Below are 10,781 nucleotides of genomic sequence, written 5' to 3'. Positions count from 1 at the left end.
AAGATAAAGATATATAATGAAACTGTGCATGTATTATGAACAAAAGGACTAGTCATATCTCAATCCCCATTTCATCGTTATTTATTATATATTATTGATATGCAGTATCTTTGTATATATTTTATATTAAAAATAATTAATAAAAAATTAAAAAAAAACTGCCTTTTCATCATTTTTTATTTATTAATATCATTGGTCTTATGTTTATTATAAATTAGTGTTAACATTTGTGTACTTTGTAATATACGCTACTATCTCTGTATATATATATATGTGTGTGTGTGGGTGTGTGTTTTCTTCAATTGAATTGTAATTGCAAACGATTTTCATGTGCAGGCTTAGTTGACCCGACAAGCAACATGATGTTCCTGAAACATACAATGCAAGACGACATTGCTAATTAACACGCCTCAAGATATAATAATAAGATGATCATTATTGGTATATAAAAGAGTTGAAGACTACTACTGTATAATCATGCATGGCTCTCTATCTACTCTGATCCGGTGGCCCTTACTATTACTGTTAATATTTACAAACCATGAATACAGAACTGAATTGTCAACTCCTGGAAATAGTAGTATGCATGCTTTACTTGCTTTAATTTGTGTGTTGCAGAGAATCCACCACGACTTCCCTTTGAATGAACACTCGTACACCAATCATTTTTCTATGTATAAGGAAATATTTCAAATGTTTTAGTGTTTCAAGTGTGTTATTTATTTCAATTAACTAAAACTATACTAAAACATCTAAAATACCGAAACACTTGAACATTGACATGAATCGAGTTCATCATCTCATCTACGCAAACAATTACATAACACTGAATTGAGATGCCTTATTATTATTATAATATTAATTCCAATTTCAGCAGATGGAAGGGATGCATGCAACAAGTATGTTTCATGTGGCAAATAAATGAGGACTACACAGTATATATCCCATTCCTATTATGTCAAAATAAAATACAGTTAATGAAAATAATTTGAAGTTAATACATTAAAAGTTATTAAGACGTTTTTCTCACTTTTTATTTGAATTTAATTGATTATGTAGATATATATGAAATTTACAATTTAATTTAAATATTAATATATAGAGAGTTGTCTGTGTTTGGAAGAGAAACAAAGATCGAGAGATTAAAAAACTCAGATATAAAATGTACTGCACTGAATTATGTCTAAATATCATATTTGGTTTAAGATAAATATGAAAATTGAAGAATAGATTTAAAATTTAAAAAATTAAATAAAAATATTTTTTAAAAGAAATATTATTCAAGGTTTAGTCTCCAACTCAAAAATTTTAGAGAACAACTAGGGAACCAAAAGCATATCAGCCAAAAACCAGCCAAAATGTGTTTATGCTCCATGAAAAATCGGGTTTTGGTTTGTGCTCCGTGATCCCAGGAGCAGTTTTCAAACATATTATTCAAAAAGTGATTCTAATTAAATGATTTTGTTTACTTTTTGGCTGATTACCTTTTGGTTCCATATACTTTTCCAAAATTTTAATATTCTCTATTCCCACTTTCTGAAAGTACTGAAGAAACTAAAATTTTATATTAAGAATTGAAATTTCGATACCCGTCTCTAACCACAAAATACAATACTAAATCTCAATCTTCTAATCTCAGTTCAAAACAAACACCATCTATACGTGAGTACGAGATAGCATAAAAATTCAGAAAGCTACTAAGAATTGTCCGTTTCATTGGTCATGGAAGGTATCTTTTTTTTTTTTTTTTGGACGTGATCATGGAAGGTTTCTTACTTGTGCTAGACTAGGAGCATAGGGGTCGTAGTGGTTAGGCCCAAAATAAATCTTCCCTTAGCCGTTAACTGTTGTAATAATGTGTATATAATCTTGAGATAAGATAAAGCAATAAACCTGAGATTTGCTCGTTCATTAACCAAAGGATGTTAATGAATATTAATATAACTTGATGAACAAAAAAGAATTAGGTGTCAACATACATGGTTGGTTGACATATATACATCAACTTGTGTCTGTTGTATCCCTATTACACTTGAACCTTTTGAGGAGCCACATTTTTCTGCTGCCTAACAAGAATAACAAAACCAACACTATAATACGGTATCCCATTGCCATTACAAACAATACCAACAAATTTCTCCACTTTGAATTATATTCAGGTGAAATATTGTACACATTTTGGAGTGCTTGGAACCCACTTATGGTCCTTACTTGCCCCACTGCAAACGAGTTCTCAAGGTACTCATTCTCCAATAGCCCCTAATCACAGTTATATACACATTTCAAAAGTAATTAAAGACGTAATAAGAATACCAAAAGTCCAAAACATAAGCCTAGTTACCTGAATAGAGTATGTATGAAAAGCTATATAGGACATTGGATACATCCACACAGGTCCAGGCAAAGCGTTCCGCATCCTAAAATACCCTGCCGAAAGCATCATTATCACCTGAAAAGATACGCATTTTGCATCGGTAGTTAGTTAGTTCAGGAAATGAAATCATGGCCTAGAGGCGAAAATACTTCGAGCAGCATATGTGGAACTCACATGTATGCACAAGAGAGTCAAGAGACTTCCTAAAACATCTTGCCACAAAGCAGCCACAATTAGCATGATTCCTTCATTTACTAAGAGAGTCGTGAAAAAATTCAGGACAAAGTACATTAACAAGCTGAACTGATCTTGCAGCCTGACAAGGAAGTAGAACACTAGACTCGATGAAATGGCAATGAGAAAAAGAAATGGGATGCTGGACAGGAGCTGCGCGAGTAAGAATACTATAGTACTGGAGTGCTCATTTGATTCTTCACAGGTATAAATCTGCAAAATGGTAAACAATTTAAGAAGGAAAGAAAAGGATATGCATACATTTAAGCATGTATTACTCGAAGGATTACCTTGATTTCTTTCATTAGCGCAGGCACCCGAGCAATGCTTAAAAGCGAACAAAATGATACAAATACAAAAATTGCTGCAACTCTTGTCTGCAATCAAGAGAGTAAAATTAATTCATATGCATTATGTTATCTAGAATCGGGATATATCACATTTGACACACAATGCAATTGGCACATCCAGACTCACCGCAACAGAAGACAAGGAATGTCCCAAACCAGAAAAAACAGTACCAATACATAGTGTGAGCAGCATGTAGAGAATCAGATGAAGCCAATAATATTTCCATTCCCTAGAAACAACTAATAAAGATCGCCACGTCAAGACTGCTATCCGTGTAGCATTGTTAGCTTTGCCTTTGCTTTTGAGAGCTGGACCTTCCTGGGAATCAAGCAAGTTTCAAAAATATTGCACAAGTTAACATCCAAACACCGACTTCCCTTAAATGCATTAGAGCGAAATAAATCTCTAAAGAAGCTAGCATGAGAAATGCAAACACATACTTCAAGAAGATAAATAAGTGCTTATTTCCCCTATAAATCAGCAAATATAGTTTTCGAGTGGTTTTCCACAAAACATAGTTGATATATCTATTGATTAGCACATGCAAAATGTTCTAGATTACAAATGTCCGAAAAGTTGAATATTAGCTACATTTCAGTCCCCTTAAAGACAGCCAATGTTCCCTGTTTCAGCCATTATATCATACCTTCTCAGTGAGTTTCAAAATCATAGTCTCAACAGCAGCTGCATCTGCTGACGACTTATAAGTTGCTTCAAGTGTGCGTATAGCAACAGCCGTGTCCATGTTCACAGAAGAAAAATCTCCGTTGTCATCCTATTATGACAATGAAATTAATGATCCATCATAGAAGAAATCTAGTACATAACATTAACAATGCAATCGGACAGCAATCACCACCTCACAGGAAACAATTACCTGCCAGTTTTTACACATCGCAATTATTCTGTCAAAATCTGTATTAATTGCCCTCAGAAAGTGATCAGAAGGACTTTGCATGATTGGACAAGGAAATCCAGCATTTGAAAAGTGCTTCATTAACATAAAATTAAAGCCATCAGTGTTCTATTTATAGCAGAGAAAGTATCAAAAATAGAAAGCTCTTGACAACAGTACAACCCACGAAGCATAAAAATAAATTCCCGTAAACATTGGAAAGACATCAGAGGTTACCTGCAGGCAAGCTAATGTTTCCCCAAAGAACAGCGTATTCCCATTTGAAAGCAGACATATACGGTCAAAAAGGCCAAAGACTTCTGTGCTACTTTGATAAATGGTTACTATAAGAGTACAACCGGTGCTTGCGAGTCTCTTCAATGTAACCATCATCAGAAGTGCTGCTACACTGAATAAAGATAAATAAATTGTGAGAAGGACGTAAGTTGCATGAAGATAAGGAATGAAATCAAGCTCTTTGAACAAAACAAATTGAAAAAGTAAAAATAAACACCAGTCTAAATGATAAAGAGGTTCATCGATAAATAAGATGCGTGGTCTCATCACAAGCTCCCTGGCAATACTGACAAGCCTTCTCTCCCCGCTAGGAAGTCCCTTCATATAACAATGTCCACCTATAAGTTTATTTGCATGGTCATCTAAAGACATTGCATGTATTGCATCCTCTACCACACTCTTTTTCTGACACAAAAGACCAGGAAGTTGAAGTAGGGCTGAATAGGATAGAAACTCTCGCACGGTGAGGGAACTAATCAAAGTTGTTTCTCTCTCCACATAGCCCTGAAAATTAAAGAAATAAATTTCAGTATACATATATAAGTTGTACAACCTAAAGCTAACTAAAGTTATAACCCAGGCAGCATCATGTAATCACCTAATACTCTAAAGATCAAAAACCAAAACTTAGAATCTCTGATGCACATAAGTGTCTCTATTTGAGCAAGAAGTGCAGATATAGTCTATCTTAATATATTGGGGCATAATGGCATATAAGGTTGATCAAAGTTGACAAGCCAATTGTGTTCAATCATATTGATCACTAAAAATGGAAATTCAAAAATTAAACAGCAAATCAGAATATGAAGTTATGAACTCACATATGACCCATACGGCATGTGCGACTTTGCCCCATTCACGAACACTTCACCATACATCCTGGCTGACGGATGCAATCTTCCTGAGGCAAAGAAAGGAACTCATTTGAGCTTTGAATATTCATTCATGCATGGGAAGATCATTAAATGCTTACTAAGAAAGAACAAAACAAAGCATGCTTCTATACCTGCAATGGCTCTCAATAAAGTAGACTTTCCTGATTTGGCAGGACCCATAATTACAGTCATTGTCCCCGGTAAAGCATAACCAGTTGAACTCTTAATAACCTTATCAGAGTACTTCCTTTTTCCCTTTATTGTAATAGTCAAATCTTTCCAGGCAACAGAAGCCCCAGCAATTTTGCGAGGTATAACCACACCCTCCGGTACACGAGGTGACGGCAAGGATCCACTGTTGATCTTTGAGAGAGAAGGAGAAGCCGGCGTTGTCGCAGCATTAATGGAGTCACCTCCTTCCTCAATTCTAAGATCCGTATCAGTATCCTCCCACTCAGGTGAATCCTCAAACGAAATTGGCTGCCTGATTGAACCAGGTTTTCGCAAGTAGAAGAAGTTACTTGATGGAACCCTACTTGCCGGGCTGCTTGCTGAAGATGATGAAGACCTATAATTATCTGATTGAGACTGTATTTCTTCCATATCTAAAATTCTTCTAGATGTCAGAGTTTATATGTCAATTTCACAAGCAGAGGGTATCTCCTTAAAGCATATACCAATACATTGTTTTTCTATCAGTAGTTAACACTATCAACAACACCCTGTCATTCAAATCACGAAACCAAAATTAAGAAGCAAAGATTGAAAAAGGGGACAAATTTAATCTAATACTTATTGTTTATCAAAATAACACAGATACCACAATAACTTACTATTAATATGGAAAAGCATGAGATGCTTAAAAAATGGATATCTTTAAGCAACAAAAGAACAAGAATAAACATATTCATGGCAGAACCTTAACAAGTAAGAGGGCCATTAAGGGTTAGGGAAGCAGAAGCCATATGTTTCAGCAGAAAACTGCAGGAATGCCTATTCCTCCAGGGTCACTTACACAAAACTCCATAGGTGTTCTCCATGAAAATTGTCACAAATGGAAGAAAAATCAAACCTTGCACCTATGGTTTCTCATTTAGGCATACCCAGCTGCTCTGAGCTCAGCTAAGCTAACACACAAACCAAACCACTATTCCTTTATCACTTTGTGGAACCAAAAAGCAACACTTTGGATTATAAAACACAGAAACATAAATAACTAAGAGAATTAGAAGATAAAGAACATATATTGAAAGATTTCACAGGCATGCTAAGCTAAATACAGCAACCAAGCAAAACCCACAAAAGCTTCTATCCTTAATCGAAGCGTACAAGCTCAAAGCATCAAACTTTAATAAACCAATGCTAAAAAAATGACATGGGAGGTACCTGGATCTAAGCAAAGCTGAGAGAATGAGAAAAGAAACACAACACTGAAGAGAGAGAAAGAAAGAAAGTGCTGTGTTCAGTCCATTCAGTGTTAAGTTTAGTTTTGGTGTTTGGTTTTTCAATTTTCTGAAACCATTTGTGAGGATTTGAGTATTTGACCCCCTTAACCCGCAGATGATTCTTATGTATTACTAATTGCTATGCGTTACTTTTCTTTCTTACTTAGCATTTCGCATCTTACTTTATCTCTTTATTTTCTCTTTCACTTTTTTTTTCCTATGTATTTTCTGCTTCTTGTCTTTTCTTTTCTAAATATAAATAATATTGTTTGTTTTCTCTTTTTGTTGAGACGAGACGAGTGTAATGATGTTAGTTTCATTGTGCCAGCAAGTGCCACCACTTCACTTCTTTAATTTGACTTTATCATATCATCATTTTGTTTTCATCTTTTAGCTATATAATAATGAATTTGTTGATAAATTTTTATTCAGAAAATATAGTTTTGTATTTTAAATACCTCTAAATTTTCTGGTTTTAAGAGCACTTGTTGGTTGTTAGCTTAGATCCATAAATAATAGTTCAATAGAGTGAAGTGAAGAGATGGCAGTCTCCGCCGCCATAGACCAAGAGAGTGATGATTCATTGAAAATTTAATAATTCATACGAGTGAGGACTGAAATTTTTTATTCTTTAAATTTATTTTTAATTCTTAAATAAAAAATTTAAATATATTTAAAAAAATATTATTAATAAAGGTCACAATTTTCTTTTAAAATATATTATTTTTAATTATTTTTCAATATATATATATATATTGACTTAATCCTTAATTGGTCGCTTTAAGTTTGGAAATTATTTTTATGATTTTGGTGTGACTTATTAGATTTGCATGAAAATTTTCCTAAAAAATCATGACCGTTTAAAAAAATAATGTCTTGTACATAGTTAAATGATTTTTAGTTCTAACTTCTGGGTGACATATATATATATATATACATATATATATATATATATATATATATATAATTTTTCAAGTATATCGTTATACCGATGTTTTAGTAATTTTTAATCGTTAATTTTAATTATAAAAAATATATATAATATATATAATTAAAATTAACAGTTAAAAATTACTAAAATACCGATATGACGGTACACTTGAAAACTTTTCACATTCTTATATATATATATATATATAAATAATATGGTTTGGTTTCAAATAGAAAAATACAAATTGTACAAACATGTTCTTGTCACTCTGTGTGCTGTTATAACTTGTTAGCTTGATGAGGACTCAGGCCATTAATTCGTCTTTAATATATCTATAATAATATATAATGGTAATAAATAGATTTGGTGTCTAAAATTTTTTTCTAGTATTACCCTTTCTAATCAACTTCTTCACTTAATATCAATTATCTCTGAAAAACTTCTATTACTCTATTTGGCCACTTGACGTAATTTTCACCTGTCAACTCTTACCTATTTTTCTCTTCTCATCACATCTCTTATTAATATTATTGAATATATTGATAGATTTTAAAAATACATTAGACTCATGCCAATAATAGATTTGCTTTTAAATATTCAGATATTCATAATAATAATAAAATTGGTCCAAATTTAAGTAATAGATAGAACGGTAATAATATTAGTGGGTACAAATTATCATTTTTTAAAAGCTTTAATTCATACTTAATAAACTTTTAATTATTTCTAATTTACTATGTTACATATTCTATAACAATATATAATGCCAATACATGGGGTTTGGTGTCCAATTTTCTATTTCCTATTTTAACCTTACTAACATAATTCAAAAATATTCTACAATTACTTAATTTTCTAACATATTTCACTAACAGTTATAAAAACTCATGCATAACTTCTATTCAATTCTTTACTCCCGCAATCTCTTTTTTATTTTTTTTTTTGTGGTCATATATGAAATTAAAAAAAAAAATTAGAAGCCAACAAGTGTTTAACCAATGGTGATAAATAATTTTTTTAATAGATCTTATTATATTCTGAGGTATTCATTTAAATTATATTTTGTTTAATTTTATATTAGTCTTTGTTTGTATAGTGTTGTTTTGAGTATATCTGTGAGTACTATACTCTAATGGTCTGTCCAACAGTTTAGCCTCATTCTAATTATTCTATTAGAAGTTTTTTGTAATCATAAAAAATATATCTTTTTTATTTTTTTTATGATTTCATCAATTCTACTATTTTTTTGACTTCTTAATATACTTTGTTATATTTCTCCTATTATTTTTTTTACCTTTAATATCATCGATTTCATCACATCCATCGTTACAAAATTCATTTAGTTTTACTGCCATTACTACATTCCGTATAACTTTTACCTATTTTTTTTCTCTAATTTACTTACCCAATTAATATTTTCATCATTCTTTTACCTTTTTAATTTGTTCCCAATATTTCAGCGTACAAAGATAGTGTTTTATCTTTTTATCTTACTAAGGAAGAACTAATTTTTTTAAAATATGTCTGTATTAATCAATGATGAATTGAAAAAGTCTAATATTTTATTAAATTCATTTTTTTTAAATTACTTCATATGGGATAATATTATTTTTTTAATTTTTAAATTATTAATTATACAGAATATTATATTTAAAATTTGAGTACATAAATATTTATTTATTTTTAAATTAAACTAAAATAAATGAATTATATTACAAAAATATAATTTATTTTGACTTCTATAATATCATTTGTTTGGCATATGGCACTGGTTATTTGATTAACGTATTAAAGATGTAACATATAAATATTTGGTGATAATTAATAACGTATTAAAGATGTAACATATAAATACTTGGTGATAATTAATTACGGTGGGCTGAAGAGAAGGTGGAAGGAGAAGAAAAAAACCAAAAAGAATAAAGTAATGTAATAATGGCGACTAGACAATGACAGGTATGTGTATAGAGAATAATAATAAGAGAAAGAATAGTGCTTGATATAGTAAGGGTATATAACAAAAGTTATAAATTAATAATTTTAAAAAATAATAAAATTAAAGAAAAGTTTAAAAATTAAATATAAAGTTAAAAAAAATATTTTTTATCAATTGAAATTATACATGAAGATAAAGAGTCCTTTGAATATAAATTTTTATCTCGACTTCAAATTAAATACTATTCAAAATAAATAATTAAACTTAATAACATTTATAAATAGTCAATTTGTAACTAATGTTTCTAAATTTTTATTTTAATTTTGTTATGCATAATAACAACATAATAAATTTGTTTAATATCTTATTTAATTTAAATTTATAAATTTTATACATTCTAAAAGTTAATTTGATAATTTGAGTAAAAATTTTAAATGTTTTATCTTACTTTTTTTTAGCGAAACTTCAACGACTCATAAAACCTAACAGAAAATATGGTTATAAATCAAAGTGATAGACAATATTAAAAGTTGCGAACTGTGATAATTAATTACGGACGGTTGGGTGAAGAGAAGATGAAAAGAGAAGAAAAAAACGAGAAAGGAGAATAAGGTAATATAATAATAATAATAATGGCAATGAGACAATGACATGTATATGTATAGAGAATAATAGCAAGAGAAAGAATAGTGTTTGATATTGTAAGGGATATAATAAAAATACAAATTAATAATTTTGAAAATATAATAAAATTAAAGATAATTTAAAAAATTAAATATAAAATTAAAAAGAAAAATAAAATATTTTTTAACAATTGAAATTATGCATGAAGATAGAGAGTGTTTTGAATATAAATTTTTATCTCGACTTCAAATTAAATACTATAAAAATAAGTAATTAAACTTAATAATGTTTATAAATAGTTAATTTGTAAATAATGTTTTTAAATTTTTATTTTGATTTTGTTACACATAATTTTTAATTGAATAATCTTGAAGCGCTTATATATTTATTTTTATGGTCAATAAATCTGACAATTTTTCAAGACTAAAGAAGTTATTGATAGGAAGATGTATGATGAATTACGAAGAATTTTTTCCAGATACACAATTTTTATACTCTCCTATTTTGTTTATTAATTATTCTTATATTTTGATATTTAAAAACAAAAAAAATAAGCATTCTCATTTAGTCTGCTTTTTCACTATTTATAAAAAAAATGAAGACTTCTTCGTATTTAGATTCATATTTTGGACTACCACTTAAAAAAGATGAAGACAAATATAAATATCCATAATATTTAAGTAAAAATTATCTTTTATAAATAACTAATATGTATTTTGATTTATATATACCCTTTTTGAATCAGAATAATATTATTATCATTATTTTTTGAATTATATTTTGGTTTATAGTAATTTTAATTTTAATAAAATATGATAT

The 10,781-nt window shown here is 29.5% G+C and overlaps 1 protein-coding gene across 1 annotated transcript; it reads right to left on the bottom strand.

The window, feature by feature from the left end:
• Positions 1-1,899: 1,899 nt before the first annotated feature.
• Positions 1,900-6,701, bottom strand: LOC107613592 (ABC transporter G family member 3). Its single transcript, XM_016315669.3, has 12 exons — positions 6,413-6,701; positions 5,158-5,748; positions 4,973-5,052; positions 4,369-4,655; positions 4,092-4,263; positions 3,837-3,950; positions 3,606-3,734; positions 3,086-3,277; positions 2,899-2,985; positions 2,549-2,821; positions 2,342-2,449; positions 1,900-2,259 (listed from the first exon to the last, which is right to left on the bottom strand). The coding sequence occupies exons 2-12, from the start codon at positions 5,627-5,629 to the stop codon at positions 2,002-2,004; spliced, it is 2,172 nt and encodes a 723-aa protein (XP_016171155.1). The 5' UTR covers positions 5,630-5,748; positions 6,413-6,701; the 3' UTR covers positions 1,900-2,001.
• Positions 6,702-10,781: the final 4,080 nt, after the last annotated feature.

The sequence above is a fragment of the Arachis ipaensis genome, chromosome B8 (genome assembly GCF_059453495.1).
Source record: "Arachis ipaensis isolate K30076 ecotype BB chromosome B8, ASM5945349v1, whole genome shotgun sequence".
Taxonomy (NCBI): Eukaryota; Viridiplantae; Streptophyta; class Magnoliopsida; order Fabales; family Fabaceae; genus Arachis; species Arachis ipaensis.
The sequence above is the reverse complement of the archived record's forward strand: the minus strand, read 5'-3'. Positions and strand labels throughout refer to the sequence as shown.

Excerpts from the sequence above, each read along its gene's own strand:
- LOC107613592 (XM_016315669.3), bottom strand. The coding sequence starts at position 5,629 with ATGGAAGAAATACAGTCTCAATCAGATAATTATAGGTCTTCATCATCT. Across the intron at positions 4,656-4,972 it reads ACATGCCGTATGGGTCATAT|GGCTATGTGGAGAGAGAAAC; the intron begins GTGAGTTCATAA and ends TTTAATTTTCAG. Across the intron at positions 3,735-3,836 it reads CGATGTGTAAAAACTGGCAG|GATGACAACGGAGATTTTTC; the intron begins GTAATTGTTTCC and ends TTGTCATAATAG.